At 39.3% G+C, this 26889-nt stretch overlaps 1 protein-coding gene across 1 annotated transcript in view; it reads right to left on the bottom strand.

The window, feature by feature from the left end:
• The window catches only part of ORC5 (origin recognition complex subunit 5), a 174806-nt gene that overhangs the window by 25344 nt on the left and 122573 nt on the right, over positions 1 to 26889 (bottom strand). Inside the window, exon 14 of the mRNA XM_064289884.1 lies at positions 6752 to 6881. Coding sequence (XP_064145954.1) covers positions 6758 to 6881 — 124 coding nt within the window. The 3' untranslated portion in view covers positions 6752 to 6757. The remainder of the gene's footprint in view (positions 1 to 6751; positions 6882 to 26889) is intronic.

Genomic DNA, 26889 nt, shown 5'->3' with positions numbered 1-26889 from the left:
CATCATATGTATATCATATTTCTAAATACACAAACACATATGGGGCAGAATAGAATTAGTTTTTTATCTGGGAGCCTGTGCAGATTTCCTTCTTCCCAAAGGCTACCAAAAATATCCTGTAACTCCCAGGTCATATCCCTATTCCTCCTCCAGTCTTGTGAAAAGAATGAGTTCTTTTTTGATGTGAGAGAAGCTATGTAGTTAGGACTTAGAGAGGAGTGAGGAGGTAAGAGAAGGCAGAAAAGTTGGAAGTGTTTTTGCAGAGTTCAAGCAAAACGTGGCAGAGCAGATGCAAGGGGAGAGGGCGATAGAGAGCTGTGCATTTGGATTCTCTTCAGTGTCCTTTGAGAGAAGCAGGTAAGAAATGTGATTCCTTTTCAACTATTTTTGGCTACTGAATGTGCTTCTTCATTCATGTATTTTTATAACAGCTTTTTGAAATATAATTCAGATATCATCCATGTCACCATTTTAAGCTGCATAATTCAGCAGTTTTTCATACAGCTACAGAGTTGTGCATTACCTAATTCCAGAACATTTTTATCACCCAAAAGAAACCCTGTACTCATCCGCAGTAACTCCCCAAGGCCCTCTCTCCCTGGCCTCTGGCAACCATAATCTACTTTCTGTTTCTGTGGATCTCCCTATTCTGGACATTTCCTATAACTGGAATCGTATAATATGTGGCCTTTTGTGACCAGCTTCTTTCACTTAAGCATAATGTTTTCAAGGTTCATCCATGTTCTAACATGTAACAATACCTCATTCTTTTCGTTGCCAAATAATGTTATATAATATGAATATACTACATTTTGTTTATCCATTTATCAGTTGATGGACATTTGGGTTGTTTCTACTTTTTACCTACTGTGATCCTTAAGGTTGGGTGTCAACTTGGCTGGACCATGATTCTCAGTGGTTTGGCAATTATGATGTAATTTGGCAGTCTTATAATGATGTGATCACCTCCATGATGAGATTTGATATAATGTAATCAACTCTATGATGGGATCTGTTGCAAGTAGCCAATCAGTTTAAAGGGAGTTTCCTTGGGGGTGTGGCCTATACTCAATATAGGTGGTCTTTCTGACAAGGCTTATGGGCTTTTGTTTGCTCTGGATTCTGCGGCTGGCTCCTGTTCATCTGACCTCTGGCTCTTGGGACTTGAGCTAGCAGCTTACCCGAAGTCTTGCCTGCTAATCTTGGGATTCATCAGTCTTTGCAGTCTGTCAGCCAGACCCTTGCTCTCTGACTTGCTAATCTTGGGTTCACCAGCCCCTGTGGCTATGCGAATCAGGAGAAGCCTTCAGCCTGACCCATGCACTTGGGGTGTTCCAGCCTCTACAACTGCATGAGTCATTTCCTTAATATAAATCTCTGACTATATATATTTATACACTTTACTGGTTTTGCTTCTCTAGAGAGCCCAGCCTAAGACAGCTACCGTGAATAATGCTGCTATGAACATTCATGTCCAAGTTTTAGTGCAGACATATACTTTCAATTCTCTTGGGTAATGGGTCATACATTAACCCAGTTTAACATTTTGAGGAAGTGCCAAACGATTTCCCAAAATAGCTGGACTATTTTACAATCCCACCATCAATGGATGAGAGTTCTAATTTCTCCACAGCTTTACCAACACTTATTATTGTCTCTCTTTTTTATTATAGCCATCCTAGTGGTTATGACAAAACCACACTGTGGTTTTGATTTTATTTCTCCAATGACTAATGAAGTTGGACATCTTTTCATGTGTTTTTTGGCCACTTGTATATTTCTTTGGAGAAAAGTCTATTCATTTCATTTGTCAATTTTTTAATTGTGTTGTCTTTTTATTATTGAGTTTAAGAGTTCTTTCTATATTGTGAATACTAGACCTTTATCAGATATATGATTTGCAAATATTTTCTCCCATTCCTTGGGTTGTCTTTTCACTTTCTTGGTGGCATGCTGTGAAGCACACACATTTTTAATTTAATGAAGTCCAATTAGACTATTTTTTCTTTTGTTGCTATGCTTTTGTTATCACATCTAAAAAACCATTGCCTAATTCAAGGTCAGGAATATTTACTCCCATGTTTTCTTGTAAGAGTTTTATAGCTTAGCAGTTACATTTAAGTCTATGACCCATTTTGTGTTAATTTTTATATATGGTATAAGGTAAGGGTCCACCTTTGTTTTTTTGCATATGAATAGCCAGTTATTCGGCACCATTTGTTGAAATGATCATTCCCCCACTGAATTGTCTTGGATCTCTTGTTAAAAATCAATTAACCACAAATGTAAGGGTTTATTTCTGCACTCTGGGTTCTATTCTATTGATATATGTATCTTTTCTTTTTCTAGTACCACATTGTCTTGATTACTATAGTTTAGTAATAAGTTTTGAAAGCGGGAAATTGAGTTGTATAACTTTGTTCTTTTTCAAGACTGTTTGAGCTATTCTGGGTCCTTAGCAATTCCATTTGAATGTTAGGATCAGTTTGTCAATTTGAGCAAAAGAGGTAGCTGGGATTTTGATAGGGGTTTCATTAAATCTGTAGACCAGTCTGAGAATTACTGCCATCTTAACAATATTAAATCTTCCAATCCGTGAACATGTGATATCTTTGCATTTACTTACGTGTTCTTTAATTTCTTATAACAATGTTTTGTCATTGTCAAACTATGAGTGTTGTATTTCTTTTGTTAAATTTATTCCTACACAGTTTATTCTTTTTGATGCTATTGTAAATTGAATTTTTTAAATTTCATTTTCATGTCATTTATTGCTAGTGTATGCAAATACAACTAGTGTTTGTATATTGTTCTTGTATCCTGCAATCCTTTTAGTTCTAACTGGTGTGTGTGTGTTTCTGTGCGTGTATGGATTCCTTAGGATTTTCTACATAGAAGACCATGTTATCTGCAAATGGGGATACTTTTACTTCTTCAATCTGGATGCCTTTTATTTCTTTGTATAGCCTAATTTCCCTGGCTGGAACCTCCAGTACAATATTAAATAGAGCTGACAAGAGCATATATCCTTGTCTTGTTCCTAATCTTAAGGGAAAAGCTTTCAGTCTTTCATTATTAAAATTAATAGTTGTGAGTTTTTCATAGATGTCCTTTATCAAGTTAAGTTTTCTTCTAACCCTTATTTTTAGTGTTTTTATCATGAAAGGATTTTGGAATTTTTCCTATGGGTTTTCTGTATTTACTGAGATGATCAAGTGGTTTTGTCCTTTATTCTGTTAATTGAAGTACATTAATTGATTTTTTTTCATGTTGTATCAGTTAGCATTTCTGGGATAAATCCCACTTGGTCATGTCCTATAATTCTTTTTATATGAATTCAATTACTAGTGTTTTGCTTAGGAATTTTGTAGCTATATTAATAAGAGATATTGTTCTAGAGCTTCCTTTTCTTGTGATATCTTTGTTTGGTTTTGGTTTTAGGATAATACTGGCCTTACAGAATGAGTTAGGAAGAGTTGCTTCCTCATCTATTTGTCGGGGGAGTTTGTGAAGGATTGAGGCTACTTCTTTAAACATTCAGTAGAATTCACCAATGAAGCCATCTGACTCTGGATTTTCTTTGTGGGAAGTTTTTTGATTACTAGTTCAATCTCCTTACTTGTCATAAATTTGTTCAGATTTTCTATTTCTTCCTGAGTAAGCTTTGATAGTTTGTGTGTTCTAGAAATTTGTCCATTTCATTTTGGTATCTAATTTGTTGACATACAATTGCCATCTTCATTCGTATTTGAGTCCATGCAGATACCAAATAGTCTGGACCCCACAGATTTACTGGGGTGACATTATTTTAGACAAAGCACATCTAAAAATCACAATATGATGGTAGCTGTCTTAGTTATTGAGTGCTATAACAGAAATACCGTAAGTGGATGGCTTTAACAAACAGAAATTTATTCTCTCACAGTTAAGGGGGCTAAAAGTCTGAATTCAGAGGACTAGCTCCAGAGAAAGTCTTTCTCTTCCCTCTATTGGTTCTGGGGGAAGGTCCTTGTCATCAATCTTCCCCTGGCCTACGAGCTTCTCAGTGTAGGGACCCCAGGTCCAAAGGATGAGCTCCGCTCCTGGTGCTTCTTTCTTGGTGTATGAGGTCCCACTCCTTTTGGCTTGATTCTCTCTTTTATATCTCAAGAGAGAGTGGTCAAGATACAACATAATCCTGTAGATTGAATCCTGCCTCATTAACATAACCGCCTCTAATCCTGCCTCATTAACATCATAGAGGTAGGGTTTACAACACATAGGAAAATCATATCAGATTACAAAATGGTTGATAACAACACAATACCAGGAATCATGGCCTAGCCAAGTTGACACACGTTTTGGGTGACACGATTCAATTCATATCAGTGGCCATCTTGTTATTTAGAGTTATTCATTAATTCAGTAAACATTTATTGTCTACTCTGTGCCATGTGCAGTTCCAGGTTCCAGAAATAAGAGGTGAGTAAAAGAGACAATACCATGCCCTAATGAGGCAATGCTTGCCCTACAGAGAGTTCTTACAGTCTCATAAAAGTGGTGGACAGTAAGTAAAAAGTTATATAATATCTAATAATCAGGTGGAGTCTTAATTATAATAGACAACAATTTACCAATCTGTTTGATATTATATTCTAATCATAAGTTAATATATAAATATATCATGCTGGTAGGATCCCTATCAGGTTAAACAGATCCTAATAACAAGTTTCATTTCATACATATTTAAATATTAGTATATAGAGGAATGTGCAGAGAGAGAAGGCAATAGATATTTATGTAATTTAGTGGTTGTCAACATTGGCTGTATATCAGGATTACCTGGGGAGCTTTTACAATACAGCAATGTGTGACTTTACCCTTAGAAGTTCTGACTTAATTGAGCCTAGGATGAAGCTCAGGTAAGAGTATGTTTTAAGGTTCTGCTGTGATTCAAATGTGTAGCCAGTGTAGAATATCAAGTACCTACTCTGTGAAAGGAGTCCTGGTGGCGCAGTGGTTAAGCATTTGGCTGCTAACCAAAAGGTGGGCAGTTTGAGTCCACCAGCCACTCCTTGGAAACCCTGTGGAACAGTTCTAATCTGTCCTTTAGGGTCACTATGAGTCGGAATCTACTCAATGGCAACAGGTTAGGTTTTTTTTTTTTTTTTTTGGTTTATCATGTGTAAAACCAACGCAAGATGCTTTTATGTTATTTCGTTTTATTCTTCCAGTATGATCATGAGTTGTGTATATTATCCTCATATGCGTATGAGAGAAACTGAGGTTCAGAGAGATTAAGTGATTTGCAGGAGCTTACACAGTGTCTGCTCCATTTGTGGCTCTTTAAATGGAGTCAGCCTATTCGTGCATTCCACTAAAGCGAGCCTAAAAGCCCAGGACTATAGCATCCTTCCCTTTTATTTTCCTTCCCTTCCTTTCTTCTGCCTTTTTTTTTTTCTTCTCCTCAACCTTCCTCCTTCATATTTAACACCTTATCTTGATTCTTAAACTCCACGCCTTGACTTCACACTCTTCAGCCACTGTCTATTCGAACTTGCTTGGATCCCCTTTTCTAGTTTACCGACCTTAGCCTAGTCTGCTCAACTCTTGACTTTGCACCCCCTTAACTTTTAATGTAGCAGCTACAATTATGCGTATAAGAAGCTGGCGATATAATTTTGCATACTGTAGTTAAAGTTTACACAATGTAGTTTAAATTTTTGGCATAGTTACCACATAATCCAAAGCCATTTATGGGTGCTTCACCTTGAAATACTGAAGGGCTCCAAATAAAAAATAATGTCCCTGTCTTTTATGTACTCTGTGATAAGAAAAGTCCTGTCTGTGTATCTTTTATACGTTACTAACAGCTAGACTCCACGGGAAAAAGACCTAGCCATCTGCTTTTGTAAAGATTACAGCCTAGAGATCCTATGGGGCAGTTCTGCTCTGTCACGTGATATTGGTATGTGTTGAAATCAACTCAATAGCAACTATCAACAACAGCTAGACTAGTGGTCTATATAGATAATAAACAGGAACAGGGTAATGAACCAGTTGGCCATTTGGTCCTTCAATAAAATTATATCATTAGAAGACAAACTCATTAATTAAAAATTTGCATATGTTATTTATTTAAAAATTCATGTTGTGGCTACAAAGATATTAATTAGTCAATTAAGACAATTCACTTAGGGGAAAAAACAAGTCAAACAGCTATTTTCTTAAGCGCCTAGTTGTCTTGGTGGCACTTAATCCCTTCATAAAGCTTATGTGCAGCAGTTTGTTAATGGTCCCACTTCATTTAGTCAAAATGATGGCCCTGCATAGACACAGCCTGACTGAATGGAATGGAAGGCTGTCCACTTAATAGGCTGTGTGTATTGCAGGACTCTAGGAGTCATTCATGTTGTTAAAATGGTCTTATCATAATGCTCTATGATTCAGGGCCTTGCCAGCACTAGGTTAAGCTCTCTTATGTTAGCAAGTGTGAAAATAATGATACTAACTTTAATTGTAAAACTATGCTAAATTCTTTATAAGTACAATCCCATTATCCATCACAACACTGTGGCATACATACGATTACTACCCTCTGAGACTCAGAGACATGAAGTCACATACTAGTAGGTGGCAGAAGGAATTTGAACCCAGGAAATTTAATTCCAAATCCATATGTTTAACCACTGTACTCTCCTGCCTCTTTTCTAGGAACAGATAATACATGTAACTAGTCCTTACTCTGCCAATTACATGTGGATAAACTTACCTCAATTTATACTTCTGCCTTCTTCTCAAACACATACATGTCCTTGTGTCCCTCCTCAGAGGCAGCAGCATTTTTATAGACTTCCTGGAAAGACATGTTGTACTTGAATTTGTGATGAATCAGGATAAGCCTGAAAGGAAAGGGCAAGGTGCAAATACATGAACAATTCCCAGACCTGCAGATAATGTGAGATTAATGGTACTCAAACCCTTTTCAGCTACCACGGTGTGAAACCATCAGCCTTTCTCTACTGAAAATATAATAAGAAGATTCAAAATACTTTACTGAATTACCTGCAACTTGTGTGAAAAAGAGGAAAAGTTGTTCAAGATACGGGTTCCCGAATTATACGTGTGTCTATAATTACAGCAGTTCAATGGCAGGGCTTTTGCCCTCTTTCAGTTTCTTAGAAAATGCAGGTGAAAGTGGCTAGTCTTTCTAACGCAATTAAGAACAGTCTCACTGAAAGCCTGCTCTGCTCTTGCTGCTTTTTATTTTTAACAAAATTAAACACAGAGGGGATGCTTTCCCCAAAAATACTGGTGAATAGAACAGTACAAATCTACCTATTGGTAAGCAAATGAATAGACTCTCAAACACGAAACTTGAGTGACACAAATTGAACAATCTAACATCAAGCCACTTCTTGGGATGCCTATGCTGAGAAGCTGAGTTCCATCATGAAGTAAATTAAATACTGGGTTTTGGTCAGGAGTGTATCATGCTCCCGTTGTCTGTGTAACACAGATCACCAAAGTAGGATCACTCAGTTCTCTGGATACACTATGCCAAACACACCTGATGAGCTTGAGGAAAAACATTCACAAGTACCATCAGTCATTGTCTAGAGATTTCTGATTTGCATGTAAGATCAACCGTCTGGTGTATACTGAATATTTACTGCTGAAGTGCACCATCTGTTTCAACCCCAAAATGTTAACTACGTCTTAGATAATGTTGCAGGATCATCTTCTAAGAGGCTTTCACAATGGCCCTCCAACCCATTTTGACTAAACCAAGTTTGACGTGAGAGCACTAGCACTAGTCTGTATCACTATATCACAGAAACGAAAGGACTCGTCCCTAACAGACAGATATCCTAACCACAAAAATAAGCTATTACTAACAGGCTTTGCAGAGGGCAGAAAGCATATGCTCCACAATATCTGCAGATTAAATCAGAAATGCCAATACCTACTCTGCTTACAGATTTAAGAGTATAAAATGTAGATTCTAAAAACAGTAGGGCTGCCTTGCTAAAATTAATTTCTGTTGATTTACAATATGACCCGAGAGTTGTCCCTAGCTACAGTGACAGAGCCTGTACTCACTAAATACCCACATGCTCTCTTACACTTCCCATTCTTCCTTGTACTTAGGCTAGGGCCATATGACTAGTTTGACCTATGGTTTCTGAATGTGTCACTTCCAGGCTGAAACAAGTAAGAATTGGTATGCCTTCTCCATCTCTCTCTTCCCCAGTGGAGGCAATCTTGGAGGGCACACATTCCAGACATCATAGTAGAAGACAGAGGTCTGCCTGGCCAGCATTGGGCTGTGATGCAAGTGAGAGATAAACTCTTACTGTGTTAAACCCCTGAGATTTCAGGGTTGTCTGTGTAATTAATTACTCTGAATAATGCAGCCACAAATATCAGATGGCATTGAGATTTCTTATCACCAAGAACAGATCTAATTTTCACTACAAAACTGGGCATAAGTCAGGAAAGAAGTCTTTCTTTTATCAAAGAAGAAAAAGAGTTCTGTTACTTACTCCATGGCAGTGCCTTTAAAAATCATGCTGGTCACAAGGTTCTTTGAGTACTTTTTTCTAAAGATCAGCCTATATATCTTAGTTATTATGTTATAGACATGCAGAAATACAGATTGTCACTTATTATTACTCCACTCTTATTAACAGGCTGAAAGAACAACATCTAATTCCAGTACCCTGGGCTGCCTGTCCCCATGGCCCCAGACTATCGAGCCACCTCCTCTGGAAGAGATTTAATATCAAATATTTCCTTGATCTATCTTATTCAGGCTGAGCACATCATATCAACTGCCTGGACTCAAATGCAGTGTGGAAGGAGTGGTCAGGAGAGAAGGGCAGAGGAACCCAAGCTTTTAACAAGATGCCATTATGAGCTACCTGCCTACAAGAATGACTTTTAGATCTCATTGCTATTCCAGAAGACATCTGTCACGTTATCTTGGCGACAGTAGGTGAAGCACAGTGAAGCAATTGCTTGCAAGAAGTTCTTGGCCATAAGCTACATTTGGTGACCCAGAAATGATTACAGTATTGCAAGGGCTGTAACAGACTATAGTATATGTAAGAATACTATCTGTAGCTAATTAAAGGGAAACATCTTCCATAAGAAGTAACTAAGAAGCACTGGTCAGGAATGGATGTCAACTTCCTGTACCTACTCTAGATGGAGAAATCTATTTTAAAAGAGGCCTCGTGTGTCTGCTTTTTTCCATAATGGCAGCCTTTGGATACCTCTGTGTACACAGAGGACACACCAATGAATAGGAAATCAGCAATTTTACCAGGCTTTAGGGGGACTAAGCCTGGGAAAATTACTGATTTCTTATTAGGGGACTAAGGAAACCCTGGTTAAGAGCTATGGCTGCTGACCAAGAGGTTGGCAGTTCAAATCCACCAGGAGCTCCTTGGAAACCTTATGGGGCAGTTCTACACTGTCCTATAGAGTTGCTATGAGTCAGAATTGATCCTACAGCAATGGGTTTTGGATAGCTTCCACCAATGAGTAATAGTTATTAACATCTTCCACCAGATGAAATCTCTCATCTGTGGAGGTTCCCCTCCAGTACATTGTTCTTGAAAAAGTTCTGGGCATTGGTAAATAATCCAATGCAAATACACTTTCTCTTCACTTATCAACTATCTCATATCTGACATTTGGCATTTACAATAGTAAAAAACCTACTATCTGACTATTTTGCACATTAAAGACATATGTCTGGCAGGAATGAACACCAAGGTGCAAGGCAAGAGTAACACTAGCTTTGATGGTAAGGTTACATGTCATCTCGGCTGAGCCATGATTCTCAGTGGTTTGGCAGTTATGTAATGATGTAATTTGGCAGCTATGTAATGAGTAGCCATCTTCCATTTTTGTGATCTGATGTGATCATCCTCCATTTTCACATAACACCAATTTTACATAATGATCTGGTCTTTGGAACGTAACCATGTTGATAAGTAAGGAAAGAGTGTACTCCCGTCTAGGCTATTATGACATTTGCTTAATAAAGTAAAAGGATACTCCATTGTGGAGGTGGATACTACTCTACAGAAAGATATTTTTTAATGTAAGGATTGTCAGTTTGTCCATGTGGGTTTGGAGACACGTTTTGAGGGAAGCCCTAGGATAGGGGAGAGAGAAGAAATGCTATTTTTATCAGTCGGTTCCTAGGTCTTTATTAATTTGTTCCCACTCCCCATCTGGAGGACTGGTATTTTCATGAGAGACATCTGGCAGCCCTGTCTGTTCCAGGGTTTCTCATTAGTAGAAACAATAAGGAAAATGAGTTGCAGTTATTATTTCTTTCTTACAAATAAAGCATCTTGTAATGATTGCAACACTCTGGATATTATCATGACTTCATCTCCCTGGTATAATCTCTCATTTTCTACTTTGAGATATACTGTTTTCTTCTGATAGAAGGACCCTCACTCATCTACTTTTCCAGTGACACTAAAAAATTAGAAGGGAAAAAAAAACTTCTGAAGTTGCAAAACAGATGATTAACAGTAATGCTGTGGCCTTATTAAGTTAAAGGATATCACGCTGTTTACCCATTCACACATGCTTATTGATTTAATGTTTTGTAAATTTAGCTCTCTTCAGTCTCAGCTGATGTGTGGGTGCCTATTCCAACCAGACTGATATTTATGCCATAAGTGAGAAATAACTTGATAATTTATGAGTGGTGAAACACAAAGTTGAACAGGTTTTCCCTCAGGAAAGGAAAAAACACATGCAGCACATTTTAGACAACTGACTTCTTTGGCTCTTTCATTTTAAGAACGTACGCACTTTCTGTTGGGGTGGTCAGAGGGAGCATTATGCAATTCAGTCAGCCCACATTTTATTCTATGAACCACTTGGGAGAATGTATCTGAATGGAGATATATATATATATATATATATTTTTTTTTTTTTTCCCCTTGCTTTTTCTTTGCATCTGTCCAGAGGCTGAGACTTTGCTAATGAGAACATCCTGGGAGTTCAGTGCCGACATGTGGGGTGTCTGGGTGCCATTACTGAGTGACTAGCCCATGGAAATGCCATGCTGAGAGAATAACTAGTAAAATAGGTCCTATGCACATGGGGTGGCCATGAGTCTGAATGGACTCAATGGCAACTAACGAGAACAACAACATGCAATACCTGGTATGAGCACCTCCCCTTCTTATATTCTCTCTTTGACAAAACAGCTCTCTGGTTTTGTTTTGTTTTTCTTTTTAAATTTTTTTTTTTTTTAATTGTGCTTTAAGTGAAAGTTTACAAATCAGGTCAGTCTCTCATAGAAAAATTTATTCACACCTTGCTATGTACTCATAGTCGTTCTCCCCCTAATGAGACAGCATACTCCTTTCCACTTTCTATTTTCATGTCCATTCGACCAGCTTCTGACCCCCTCTGCCCTCTCATCCAGAAAGGAGCTGCCCACATAGTCTCATATGTCTACCTGATCCAAGAAGCTCACTCCTCACCAGTATCATTTTCTATCCCATACTCCAGTCCAATCCCTGTCTGAAGAGTTGGCTTTGGGAATGGTTCCTGTCTTGGGCTAACAGAAGGTCTGGGGACCATGACCTCCAGAGTCCTTCTAGTCTCAGTCAGACCATTAAGTCTGGTCTTTTTATGAGAATTTGAGGTCTGCATCCCACTGCTCTCCTGCTCCCTCAAGGGTTCTCTATTGTGTTCCCTGTCAGGGCAGTCATTGGTTGTAGCTGGGCACCATCTAGTTCTTCTGGTCTCAGGCTGATGTAGTCTCTGGTTCATGTCACGCTTTCTGTCTGTTGGGCTCATAGTTACCTTCTATCTTTGCTGTTCTTCATTCTTCTTTGCTCCAGGTGGGTTGAGACCAATTGATGCATCTTAGATGGCCATGTGCCAGCACTGAAGACCCCAGATGCCACTCTCCAAAGTGGGATGCAGAATGTTTTCTTAATAGATTTTATTATGCCAATTGACTTAGATGTCCCCTGAAACCATGGTCCCCAAGCCCCCGCCCCTGCTACACTGGCCTTTGAAGCAAGCATTCAGTTAGTTATTCAAGAAACTTCTTTGCTTTTGGTTTAGTCCAGTTGTGCTCCTGTACTCCTGTACTGTGTGTTGTCTTGTACTGTGTGTTGGCTTTCCCTTCACCTAAAATAGTGCTTGTCTGCTATCTAATTAGTGAATTCCCCCCTCTCGTAACCTTCAAAGAATATTTTCTTCTCTATTTAAAGTATTTTTTGATTTCTTATAATAGTGGTCTCATACAATATTTATCCTTTTGCAACTGACTAATTTCACTCAGCATAATGCTTTCCAGATTCCTCCATGTCATGAAATGTTTCACAAACTCATCCTTGTTCTATATTGATGCATAGTATTCCACCGTGTGAATATACCAGAATTTATTTATCCATTCATCCATTGATGGGCACCTTGGTTGCTTCCATCTTTTTGCTATTGTAAACAGTGCTACAGTGAACATGGGTGTGCATCTATCTGTTCCTGTAAAGGCTCTTATTTCTCTAGGACATATTCCAAGGAGTGCAATTGGTGGATCATACGGTAGTTCAATTTCTAGCTTTTTAAGGAAGCATCAAATCAATTTCCAATGTTTTTTCTTTTAAACAAGGGAAACGCATTTGGTTACAAGAGTCAAGTTCTTTCAGTGGAGAGGAGTACATAGTTTGAGGAGAAGAGTTGCTTAAAGGTCCTCTTGGAAATACACTAAAAACACCAAAACACACACACACATACATGCATACACACATGCTCACACACATATTTATGTTCACATATACGTGCTTAAAGGTGAGAAGAATGGGGAATATTGAAGCCAAAAAAGAAAGAGCCAGAGGGCCAACCCCCTCCTCCCCAATCTTGCTTCCCCTGCTGTCCTTATTTTTGGAGAAGCTTGTATGGGTCCAAGAGCACCTGAGCCAGACAACTGATCTAAAGTACAAAAGCTTGTGTCAAAATTTGTTACCCTCACAACAATATGGGTCCTTCAGAGACCACAGGCTTGATGTAAGATATAAGCTGCTTTGGCTTAGTTTTGTTACTGATCATTAAGGAGTGGAGAAAGAATTGGAAGTCAAGAAGTTGACTAAAAGGTTGAAGCGGGGGAAAAACAGTCAATTGGTACATTGCGATAGAGGATTCTGGCAGATAGAGAACTGGAGACAGGAAAATAATCAGGGAGTTAAGAGGTTGATCAAGGTGAAGGTGAGCGACTCTGGCCAGTTCTGGAGTTCCCTTTCGAAGAGCTTCTTACACACAGGCTGATGCCCGGTGCCTCATTAGGGCAGAATCCAAAAGGGGCTGACTTGGGTCTAGTGCTGTCACTGTTAGCACCTTCAGTTAGGCAGGTAGGGAAGAGGCAGACTGGGCCCAACCCTGGCCCACAGCAGGGGAAATATGAGGATTTCTTTGCCAAAATTCTTTGCTGTGCTCAGCTGTTCTTACTGCTGTTTTCTCTCTGATTATAGTGATTTTGAGATCCCTGTTTATGAAGATTTCCCCTGAGACACTGAACCTTGTCTCCTGAAAGATCTGTCTGCTATTACTTCTCTGCCTTTGAGTCTCAGAAGATTGCAGGAACCAACCCTGATCTGAGATTCACCTCAATTTCTGCTTATAGTTTATTTGGTCACTTATATATTCATTTAACAAGCATTTCTTGTGTGCCTGCAAGTGCAAGTCCCTGTGATACACACTAGAAAATTCAACCATATCTGATATTTATTGCTGTATAACAAGCCATCCTAAAACTTAGGGGCTTAAAATAACAACAGTCTTTTATTTAGCTCACAAATCTGCAATTCGGGTGAGACTTGGTGGAGAAGGCTTGTCTGCACTCCACAGGGGCCTGGGGATCTACTTCCAAGATGGCTCATTCCATGGCTGGCAACTTAATGTCACCTGGGACTGTGGTTTGGGGACCTCGGTTTCTCTCCATGTGGGCTGCTCTAGCTTCCTTATAGCATGGTGGCTGGGTTCCAAGAGCAAGCATCTGAAAAGGCAGAAAGTGGAGGATGGCAGTTTCTTAAGGTCTGAGCTTGGAAACTGGCAGGTCACTTCCACTACATTCTATTAACCAAGCAGTCACAGAATCCAGATTTAAAAAGTGGGGACATAGTTCTCATCTACTGATTGGAGAAGTACCACAGAATCTGGGGGCATTGCTTTTCAAATCATTACACTTTGCTCTCTAGCCAACACTAATTTCTTCCAGATATAAAATACACTTATTCCCTAAGCCCCTCAAAATCTCATGCAGTTACAGCATTGGGCTTAGGCTTGAGGTCAAGGTCTCATCATGTAAATCAGGTCTAGGTGTGGATAAGGCTCCTTGGGTGTGGTTATTCAGGTACAACTACTTAAATATGGTTCTTTTCAATCTGACGACATGACAACCAAAGAGCTAAATGATCTGTGCCCCCCTCCCAAGATATAACTATAGGACAGACATTCACAGAATAAAGACAATAGATATTTCCATTCAAAACAGGAGGAAACATGGAGAGAGGCACGAGGTAGTCACTGGCCCATAAAGCAATTCTAAAAAACAACCAGGCACTTGTTGCCAATTTCTTAATGAAAATCTCAGTACTGCTCCCTGGGAATGAGTCTCTATTGTTTTTGGCTCTTCCCTTTGCACTCTTGGTTCAATCTTCTCAGTCACTCTGCCTTTTCTCTAGATGTAGTTTGTGTTTGCCGTTGACTGATTTTCTCAATGTGCTTCCTGACTACAGAAGTTCAGGGGACCAAAGGCCAGTATGCATTTTGTCTGGATTCTGTCCCTCTTAGTTCAAGCCAATAGTGCTTCCATCAGTACAATTCTCTTAAATAATCTGTGGGCTCTCCATGAATCTTATTAAGATTCAGTTCTTTTAAGAAAGCCACAACCTCATATCTCTTTAATGTAGGCTGTCTTCTACTCTGGAGTCCTTATAAAGCTGCTGTCAAACAATGCTCTTCAGATTCTAAGAAGTTGCCTTGCTTTACAGAAGGTCTTTAGAAGGACTTTCGCCTATTTAAAAGGGCTAATGAGGCATCATTTTCTTAGTTACCTTAGTTAAAAACAACAACAACAAAAATACCACAAGCAGATGGTTTTAAAGACAAAAAAATTATTTTCTTACAGTTCAGGAGGCTAGAAGTCTCATTCATGGCATGGCTCTAGAGGGAGGTCTTTCCTGGTCTATTTTGCTTCCAGTAGCCAGCAATTCTTGGAGTTCCTGGACTGTAGATGCACCTGCCATGTGTATCTCTGTGTCTATTCTGTTCTTTTTATAACTCAGAAGTAATTAAGTTTAGGATCCACCTTACTCTGGTATGACTTCATTAACATAACAAAATAAAACTCCTATTTCCAAACAGGGTCATATTTACAGTTAGGGTTGAGATTTCAACACATATTTTTAGGGGATACAATTCAATCCATAACAGTCATCTTAAATCATTCTGAGGTCTTAACAAAAGATTCTACAGGACCATCCTGAGTTTGATCTTTGCCTGGAAGCCATTTATTAATTTGAGAATAGTTTACCATCGTAAGAGTTTGGAAAAAGATCTAGTTTTATTTTTAAGTCCATAAAGTTCTGGCTCCTTTGTATTTCCTCTACATTTGGCTTGAAAATTGGACAGTTTTTGTATTAATTTTCTATCGATGTGTAATAAACTGTCACAAATTTACCAGCTTAGAACAACACAAATTTATTATCTCACAATTTCTGTGGATCGGGAGTCCAACATGTTTTAGCTCAGGGTTTCACAAGGCTGAAATCAAGGTGTCATCCAGCTACATCCTCATCTGGAGGCTCAAACAATCTGCTTCCATGCTCTCTCGAGTTGTTGGCAGAATTCATTTCCTTGGACTGTTTAGCTGAGGCCCCCATTTCTTGTAAAGCTCAGCTCCTTGAGGTCACACTCGGGTCCTTATCATGTGGCCTCCTTCACTGGCCCTCCAGAGGCCCTCTCACGCTTCAAATCTCTTCATAGAAAGGGACCTGTCCCATTTAGGGCTTACCTGATTAAGTCAATCCCACTCAGGTTAATCTTCCTTTTGATTAACTAAAAGTCAACTGATTTGACATCTTAACTACATCTGAAAAATCCTTTTTGCCAGAGCACTGTCTGTGCAACTTTCTCCTTTCTCTCTGATACTCTGCTCCACAAATTCGAGCTAAACTGGTCTCCTTGAAGCCATAGCAAGACCCTTAGGCTTGGATTGTGTTTTTCTTTCTGTGCTAAGGCCTGGAAATGGCCTTCAGGCAGAAAGCTGGAGCAATTGAAGGGCTCACCTCATTTGTTTGCCTTTTTTCATGGTTAAGTCTTTTGCTGCCAATTATTATCCAATGTATAAAAACCATAGTTTTATGTATTTTCTCATTTTCGATTGTTTATGGCAGGATATTAACATTAAAAGTACAAATATTTGGACCTCATTCCTGGAAATTCTGATTCACTAAGTATGAGGACAGGCCCAGGCATCCGCATTTTGAAAAAGTCTGTAAAGGTGATTCTGCAATGCACTTCCCCAGTTGTCTGTAACTAAGAAGCCCAATGCCACTAATCGGAGGGCCTATGATTCCCCGTTTAAATACTTAGTGGTCACACTTACACACACATGAACACGCACAGTGTATGCACATTAACATATTATTTCAATTAGTACATATTTATATAGTATGTTATTTGAACTCTGCTGGGGATTGTGACCTATGAATTTAAATTAAATTCTAAAGTGAAACTCACCATTTGAAAAGTATAAATCAGGCTGGTTTGAAGTGCCTGCCTAATTTTAAAAAAACACATTTAAATGATATCTCTATTCAAGGATTTTTAAGGTTAATCTATTTGGAAAACTGACTAGCCCCTTTTCATCTAGATTCTGTAATCTGTAGCAGAGGTTTTAGATTATGCAAACCCACAGCATACCATAATTTGCATACATGTAAGTGTTTTTAAGTAGTATAATAGCATGAATAGCTAATATTTATTGAGTGTCAGGCACTGAGGAAAAATCTTCATATTGATTATATCTTTTGAAACTCAAAACTGCCATAAAAACCAGTATCTTGCCTATTGTTAGCTGTCAGAAAAATGTTAGAGCCAAAAACCAAGTCTGCTTTTTTTTTTAATGCCAGGCTCTGTGCTAATAATCACTGCTATGACACCCATGTAGAATCAGGAAAATTGCCCTAAATATTTTGAAATAAGAAGGTGAAAAGGTGAAGGAATTTGGGGCAAATTCCTGTTTCAGATTAAAGAACGTTTAAAAAAAACCTATTCCATGGAAAGGAGTAAAAAATTTGCAAACAGGAGTTTTTCTAATGATAACCCTTTTCTCTCGAGTAAGCGATGACCTTTTAAGTCAATATTTACTATTCTTGACTCAAATCTAAACATACAGTAAGTTCAACTGAAAAAAAGAAGTTTTGCCATATCAAAGAACTTTGATGCAGATAAAGAAGAAAATGATTAATCCTGGGGGAATCAGAACTTTGATCCCATGTTCACCATCTGGTGAATGGCAGCAGACACTTTACCAAAGAAGAGTCATTAAAACAAATCAGTGACTTCAGGAATTGTTTGCATCAATACGTAGCTTTCTTCATGTTTTTAAAAGCCCATTTGTCCTGTGCAAACCAGATGATTCCATTTCCACATCTCACGATACCACACATTCTCTGCTCATTAAAGCCACAAAGGCTGAACTCAAGATGGGTCAGCCATCAAGTAATGTATTGTTTCATCTCCGAAAGGTATTTTTTTAATTAACTTTCACTAAAAGCACTAAGGAGTCCCTGACTGGAGAAAATGGTTAAGGCCTCGACTATTAGCCAAAAGGTTGGCGGTTAAAACCCACTCACAATCACCTGGGAAGACAGGCCTGGTGATCTGCTTCCAAAAGTTTACAGCTTTGAACACCCTACGGAGCAGTTCCACTCTGCACACATGGGGTCACCCTGAGTGGGAATGGACTAGATGGCAACCAACAACAACCAAAGCACTAAAGGAGCCTGTTCATGTGCTCCTTTAGGAGGGAGCAACGGACATTCTTCTATTGATTCTCCTCTTCCTTCCTTTCTCCTTATCCTCTCCCTAATCTCCTTCTCCTCCTCCTTGTTCTTCTTCAAAATACACCACCTCCTTGTCCTTTGCACTTGCACCTCTAGAAGCTTTTGCCCATTTTTGAAAACAGCACAGTTAAGGAAACTTGGGTTAATGAACTCCACATGAATGTAAATGATGCCAGTTTTCCATAGTGAATATTTAGGGTTGTTCATCTTCTCCACCCCTTACAGCAATTCAAAATTAGACTTACACCAGCCTGGAAGTCTAATGAGCACCTGTTTTATTTACTCATGACAAAACTCGAGATGCTGCAAAAATTGCTTTTGCAGAAAAGATGAGAAGTGATAAACAAGCCCCCCTCCCCAGGGGCTTAGTAGCTTACCCATAACTATCACTTCATAAACAGATTCAATTCAATTCACCTATTTTGGTGTCTCCGAGGACAGCAGTACTTGCCTTGGAAACAGAGTAGGAAAACATACTCTGTCTCGAACCGCCTGGATTTGGACCTCAACCGAAACCAGAAACAAGCCTGTTGCCGTAGAGATGATTCTGACTCATAGCAACCCTACAGGATAGAATAGAACTACCCCATAGGGTTTCCAAGGAGCGGCTGGTGGATTTGAACTGCCAGCCTTTTGGTTAGCAGCTGAACTCTTAACCACTGCATCACTTGGGCTCCTTGGATCTCAACAGTACCACTTAACAGCTGTGTAATCTTGGGCAACCATTCTGTGCCTCATTTCCTTATCTGTATGGGAGGAATAATAATAGTACCTACCTCATAGGTTTGTTGAAAGGAAGAGTAGGCTTTTGACACACACACAAAAAAAGTTTTGTTTTGTTTTAAATCCAGCTATTATTTGACTGTTCCCATAGTCACTGCAGGGGTGAATTCTCACAAAGATGTATCAGTCTTATTTGAAACAGGATAGACAGTATCTGGTAGAGTTAAGAAACCTCTCATTAACTATATTTGGAATATACCTTTGCCACTCCAGCCATCTAGTCATCTAGCCACAAGACCCTTTACAAATCCTTCCTACACTGCTCTAGAATCTGCCATGACTAGCCTAGACCAAAAGGACATCATTCATCTTCCTCCAAATTCCCAAATTGTCATAACTGCTGCCTGGTTCATCTTCGCAGTTTATCACATATTGTCTTGAATTCTCAATTATACCTCTATTTATTGATAGATTATCTCTCTAACAAAACTGTAAGCTACTCAAAAGTAGGAAACTTTGCTTAAGAATCCCTTGATTCCTCCTTGAATTTAGTATAATAATAAAGAATAATAATATCTACTCTTTGAAGTGTTTTATATAAACTCATTTAAGACACCCACAAATCCTATATGGTAAAAATATGGTAGTTACTATAATTATCCTCATTTTTAAAAGTGAGAAAACTGAGACACACAGAGGTTAAAAAATTGTCCAAGCTTACACTACTAGTAAGTGGCAGGCAGAGCTGAGATTTGGTTGCAGAACCCACCCGTTAACCTTTATATTTGGCCAAAGCAGGCTTTGAAGTGAAGATAACTGTGCCGTAGGTTTACTGAAAAGGGCTCTCAGAATTAACAGCTGTGGAAGGGAATGGAAGGATGCAGGACTGGGCAGAGAGAGAAGGCAAGCTGTAACGCAGGCCCAGCAGTTGTAGCCTTAGCCAACCCTGTCGAGGAAAGATGGTACTAGGTTGGAAACAGAAGAGCCAGGTCTTTATACTGCCTCTCACTCCCAACCCTCATCGACTGGTCAGTAATGGCTCTCTTGGGAAAACAGCTTTCTTCAGATGAGGCAATAGGTGAAGGGGGCTGACAGCTGAGGGCTATCTCCTAGCGGCACTCCCAGCAGCTGGGGCAGTAAGTCCTACATTCCTGAAGGAGGATCTGGGCGGTGCGGTAAAGCACCTATTACAGTATTCAAGTTAGTGGTAGGTATAATAAGCATCGTTGGTGGAGCCAGTCCTTCCCAAACTTGGGCAGAGGTTTCCTATCTGTCCTTTTTTGATGGTGTTGAGTACAGACTTTCCTAAGGAGATAAATTGGGTGGCCTCTGGAAGGTGACCTTGTCTATTGTCAGTCCATGAACCAATGCATTTAAGAGGCTTCCCTGGGCAAATAATTATTTCCCTCGTGAGTCAGAATATTGGGAATGACAAGGGATTTATGTCTGTTTAAGCAACCAGGTGCAACCACAGGACCAAGGAATGCCACTGCTGGTTCCTTTCCCCAAGCCTATCCCAAAAGAAACTGAAAAGAGGTAGGAAAGTTGATGATCACAGAGTTGGCTTGGCAATTAAAAAAAAAAAAATCTATGATAAACCTTGTGAGAAATAGAAGGCAGTCTGAGGTGGGGTAGATGATGAAGCATGGTCTAACACACAAACAGGATAGGCTGGTGGAGACTTTTCTTGTTGTGCTCTTTTCTCTCCCCACAATGGCCCTGGGCAGGTCATCACCTGCTCTGTGACCACCATAGGGCCCGTCGGATAACACCCAGGAAGCTCTGGAACCTGCTGAGGTGAAGAGCAGATAGCAAGAGTGCAGATGGCTTGGCAGGCACCTGACCATGCCCCTCCTCCTCAACCCACACCATGGCTTGGGCAGCTCCAACATCCTTGGGTAAGGGCAGTACTTAGGGAGGAGGGACTGGACTCCTGGGTGGAAAGGATGGAGTCAGGGGTGGCTTAATCCTAGCTTTCAACACAGGGCCTCTCCACCATGATGCATTCCTCCCCAAATCACTTGGAACAACACTCCTTACCTCCTCACACTTGGAAAAGCACTAACCAGGGCCTAAGCTTTTGCCCCTCTCTCCACGTAGACATTACTAGCTGAATATATTAGACAGGGTCCCAGCAGGAAGCAGTGGCATATTCCAACTGAGAATTTGAGGATACATTAAAAATAAGACTATTTGCAATTATGTGGGCAGCATATAGGAGCCTGGGTGGTGGAAGCAGTTTGTAATCAGCTATTAACCTAAAGCTTGGCAGTTCATACCCACCCAGTGGCACCATGGAAGAAAGGCCTGGCAAACTGCTTCCATAAAGATTACAGGCAAGAAAAGCTTATGGATTAGTTCTACTCTGTAACACATGGGGTTGTCAAGAATCAGAATCAACTTGACAGTAACAAGCTTATTTTTTCTATTACCTGAAACCAAATTAACTCTTATAGTGGCCCTGGTTATCATGCAGAATTGATAACAGTATTTCAGCTCATAGAGGCACAGTGCAGCAAACAGCATCTGTCTGTCTGTTATGCTCCCAAAGAAAAGAATGTTCACATCTTGATGTGTTTATTATCGGGAGAGTCAGTAAATGATCTACACAGAGTTCACACTAGTGTGGTGGCGGTGGATAGAATACGATCACATCATTTGAAATTCATGCCGGGTCTGCTATTGCAGCTGTAAATCAGAAAGACAACACTGGTGCTGCCTGGTTGTCCTTGTAAGAGTATCTCTAAATTCATGTTAAACTCATAAGCTGCTTTCTCAATATGATTACAAAACCAGATTCTGGTGAATTCCCGTGCTTACCCAGTTCATCCCCAGCAGAAGTTGGAGAGTTGTACCTTCAGCCTTTCCTGTCCTTCCTCTCAGGACTCTCTGCCCAAAGGTGTGTCCACTTTCTGTTAAGGGAAGAACTGAGGGGAGAGAGATTTTTTTTTCTCCAAACTATTCAGTCCTCTGTGTCTTACTTCCTACAGAGTGCTAATTATTGGTGGAAACCTGTTAGGTACAGTTTGTGAATTGGGCATCTTTGTACAAGTAACAGGAAATGAAATTACACTTCATTTCACATAAATATCAAGTGGTCGCCAAAAAGGCAACAACCAGTGCCAAATTCAGATATGAACGGCTGACTCGCAGGGAGCAGGTTAACTTCAGATGTAAGTTAAGTAGGGTGCTGAGATGGGTGAGGAAACCAAGCCAGCCAGAAAATACCTTCTCTTCCTGCAGAATAAAATCTGAAACTCCTTGGCTTAAATTTTGCTCCTTAGTTTAAGACATTGCCAGATTAATGCATTGTGGTCAAGCCGATTCTGACCCTATAGGACAGAGTAGAACTGCCCCATAGGGTTTCCAAGGCTGTAAATCTTTACAGAAGCAGACTGTCACTTCTTTCTCTTGTGGGGCACCTGGTGAGTTCCAGCCACTGATCTTGTGATTAGTGCTTAACCACTGCACCACCAGGGCTCCTTTTTGCTAGGTTAAAAAAAAATTGCTGTCGAGTCGATTCCAACTCATAGAGACCCTATAGGACAGAGTAGAACTGTCCCATAGAGTTTCCAAGGAGCACCTGGTGGATTCAAACTGCTGACCTTTTGGTTAGCAGCCGTAGCTCTTAAGCACTATGCCACCAGGGTTTCTATACAACTATCACTGCTATCTAATTGCAGAATATTTCTTCACCCCAAAAATAAACCCCAACTCATTAGCAGTCACTCTCATTCCTCTCCCCTCAACGTCTGCAAATCAATATTCTAGTTTCTGTCTCCATGAATTTTCCTATTTCATATAAATGGAATCATACACTGTGTGGCAATTGTGCCTGCTGTCTTTCACTTAGTATATTTTCAATGTTCATCCATGTTGTAGCATGTGTCAATACTCTTTTCCTTTTTACACCTGAGTAATATTCCATTGAAGCCCTGGTGGTACAGTGGTTAAGAGCTCGGCTGCTAACCAAAAGTTCAGTTGTTCAAATCTACCAGCCGCTCCTTGGAAACCCTATGGGGCAGCTCTACTCTGTCCTATAGGGTTGTTATGAGTAGGAATGGACTCAAAGGCAACAGGTTTGTTTTTTTAATATTCCAATTGTATTGGATATGCCACAATTTCCCCATTCATCAGCTGATAGACATTTGGGTTGTTTCTACTTTTTGACCATTATAAATAATACTGCTATGAAAGATCACAGTTTTGTGTGGATACATTGTCTTGGTCATCTAGTGCTGCTCTAACAAATACCACAAGTGGATGGCTTTAACAAAGAGAAATTTATTTTCTCACACTCTAGTAAGTTACAAGTCCAAATTCAGGGTGTCAGCTCCAGGGGAAGGCTTTCTCTGTCGGCTCTGGAGGAAGGTCCTTGTCCCCAGTCTTCCCCTGGTTGAGGAGCTTTTCATGCACAGGGACCCCATGTCCAAAGGAGGTGCTCTGCTCCTGGTGCTGCTTCCTTGGTGCTTCCTTGCTGGTATGAAGACCCCAACTCTCTGCTTGCTTCCCTTTCATCACTTGAGAGATAAAAGTTGGTGCAGGCCACACCCCAGGGAAATTCCCTTCATCTTGGATCAGGGAGGTGACCTGAGTAAGGGTGGTGTTACAATCCCACCCTAATCCTCTCAACATAAAATTACAATAAAAAAATGGAGAACAACCACACAATACTGGGAATCATGGCCTAACCAAGCTGACACATATTTTTGGGGGGACACAATTCAATCCATGACATATATGTTTTCCACTCTCTTAGGTATATAACTAGGAGTGGAATCGCTGGGTCATATGGCAACTCTATGTTTAACTTTTTGAGGAACTGCCAAACACTCTTTCCAAAGTGGCTGTACCATTTGTCAATCCCACCAGCAATCTATGAAGGTTCTAATTTCTCTGCATCTTCGTCAGCACTTGTTATTGCCCATCTTTTCTTATTAGAGCCATCCTAGAAGAGTTGCTATGAATCAGAATTGATTCAATGGCACATAACAAGAGTAGGTGTGAAGTTGTATCTCATTGTGGTTTTGATTTTCATTTTCCTAGTGACTAATGATGTTGAGCGTATTTTCATGTGTTTATTGGCCATTTGTGTATCTTTGAATAAATGTCTATTCAAATCCTTTGCCTATTTTTTAATTGGGTTATTTTTTTTTTACTGTTGTGTTTTAAGAGTTCTTTCTACATTGTAAATGCTAGACCTTTATCAGATATACGATTCGCAAATATTTCCTCCCATTCTGTAGGTTGCCTTTTCACTTTCCTAACAGTGTCCTTTGAAGCACAAAAGTTTTTAATTTTGATAAAGTCCAATTTATCTATTTTTCTTTTGTTGCTTAGGCTTCTGGTGTCATACTAAAGAAATAATAGCCTAATCCAAGATCGTGAAGATTTCCTCCTTTGTTTTCTTCTAAGATTTTTAAGGTTAGCTGTTACATTGAGGCCTATGATCCATTTTGAGTTTTTTTTTTTTTTTTTTGCATATGGTATGAGGAAAGGATCCAACTTCATTTTCTTGCATGCAGATATCCAGTTGTCCCAGCACAATTTGCTAAAAAGACTATTCTTTCCCCCACTAAATTGTCTTGGTACCCTTTCAAAAATCAAGGGTTGATTTCAGGACTCTCAATTCTATTCCATTGATCTATATGTCTATCCTTATGCCAATTCTCTGCAGTACACATTACTATAGCTTCGTAATAAGTTTTGAAATTGGGAATCCTAGAACTTTGTTCTTTTTCAAGGTTTTGGCTACTGGTACTCTACTACATTTCCATATGAATTTCAGATCAACTTGTCAATTTCTGCAAAAAATGCAGCTAGGATTTTGGTAGGGATTATGTCTAATATTTTTTTAAACTTCACAAAGAGTGACTTCAGGATGATGGCCAGAAAACTTTTCTAAGCAAGTGGGTTTTTCAAGGACAATCATTTTTAACTATTTTTATTTTAATTGTTCCAAAGGATTAGATGCAGGGTGTTTAATTTTTAAATAACTATGTTCATTTTGAAAAAAAAAAAATTATATAAATACATGCAAGCCTGAATTTCAAAGGGTGTTCATGAATAAAGATGTGAGCTGCCAAGTAATCTTCAGCACTCTCCCAAGAACCAGTGCTCTTTAATCAGCAACTTTTTTTTTTTCCAAAAAGATAATTTTGCAAGGGATTCTTTTTCCTTTTGAAGAAATCTGATTGCTAATTATTAAAAACAGTACTACATAGCTCCAACAACTAAGAAAGTGAGGAACAGACTGAAAGATGAATTTTCAGTGAATGAAAATTCAAAATGTAACATCCATGCTTCAATCTGTCGGTATAAGCTCTTAAAATGCTACCTTACAGAAGAAGTCTGATTGCCTAGGATTTCAGTTAGCAGTGCTGACAGGGAAACAGACTGAAAAACGTTCCCCCTTACAGGCTTGTATGCCTAACCACTGCAATCTAGTTTTTTCACTAGATTCTTCTCGATGCTTCCTCATCACTCACCTCTCTCTCCTCTTCACCGAGTATTTCTTTCCTTTTTTGGAATTTCATGCATAGATTTAAAAAAATCTTAAAACAAAATAACATTAAAATATATTATTATATTACATAAGTAATTAGTTTTATTTTATCCAGGTCACTTCTGACCATCCTACACCAAAATCTTGGGTTACTTCTTGAGAAAGTGGTAGAGACCTTGCCAAGGGGCATATGGATCAATTCATATGAGTGTATGCATGAATACTGAGACACAGTGCTACCCAACCCTCCACTGACTCATCGCCAAGACAGACTTAGGTCTAAAATGGACTAATAAAATATTTTGTGGTACTTCCGAGGCAAATTCACCTAAACTAGGACTCAGGATTGATCATAGTTACAACTAAAATTTTCTCTGTGACAAATGAGTTGATTCAGACTCATGGCAACCTCATGTGTTTTAGAGTAGAACTGTACTCCATAGAGTTTTCAACGGTGGTGATTTTTCAGAAGTAGATCACCAAGACTTTCTTCCAAGGCACCTCTGGATGGATTTTAAATGATAACCTTTCTGTCGGTAGCTGAGCACTTAAACGTCTGTGCCACCCAGGGGATCCATGGCAAATACTAGGTAATTTAAAAGATAGTATTCAAATGAATATGTCATAAATGTAAATCTTCCCAGGTGCAAACGCTCTCATGAAATAGCTACTTCATAGATTATAATAACCCACTCATATAATATTATAATATTAGATTATAATAGGGAGCTTTTAACCCCAAACTGACTCCTTTCAATCACCTGGTTTGCTTCTGAGTCACCTTTCTCGACTGTTAGAGTCTCTATTCAGAAAAGTAAACTCACCTTTATACAACTGTACCTGAAATGCAAATACTGAAGGAAAAAAGCTAGTAAGAAAAATCAAGTAGCATATTCCAAAACAAATATATTAATTATCTAATATTTTGAGCTTTCTGCTTCACTAGGCTCCATGCATTACCCTAAATTACCAGAAGTTGAACATATGCAGATTTAATATGTTTGGGCTTCAAAAGATAACATGCTTTAAAGCAAACACCCACACAAAGATACATTCACACTCGCCCGTTTTACTGCAAGGTTTAATCTTCCAGTTAGGGGCAGTTTCTGGGAGCATCCTTGTTTAGGCAGGTTTAAAACAACTCAAGGACTAAACTCTACTTGCCACAAAATCCTCGTGGAAAATTATTATAATAAAATATTCTTTCCAAAGGAATTGGGATTTTAAGGTTTCCATGTTTTTAACTTGTAATTTGGTAGTCTTGAAGAGTGTACTCTGTGACAGTAGAGTGTGTGTATTATGGATTGAATTGTGTCCCCCCAGAAGTTACGTTGTACCTGTGAATGTGGCCCTGTGTGAGAAGAGGGGTTTTCTTTTGTTACATTAATGAAGTCATACCACAGTAGGGTCGGTTCTAAGCCTAATCACTTCAAAGAAGTATCTTGGAATAAGAGCAGAATAGACAGAGACACACACAGAGGGAGACAGGCACTCTGTGATGATGGAGGCAGATGAATCTACAAGCTCAAAAATGCCAAAGATTGCTGGCAACTCAAATCAAACCAA

This window comes from Loxodonta africana, chromosome 8 (genome assembly GCF_030014295.1).
Source record: "Loxodonta africana isolate mLoxAfr1 chromosome 8, mLoxAfr1.hap2, whole genome shotgun sequence".
Taxonomy (NCBI): Eukaryota; Metazoa; Chordata; class Mammalia; order Proboscidea; family Elephantidae; genus Loxodonta; species Loxodonta africana.
Note: the sequence above shows the minus strand (reverse complement) of the source record. Positions and strands in the feature narration are given on the sequence as shown.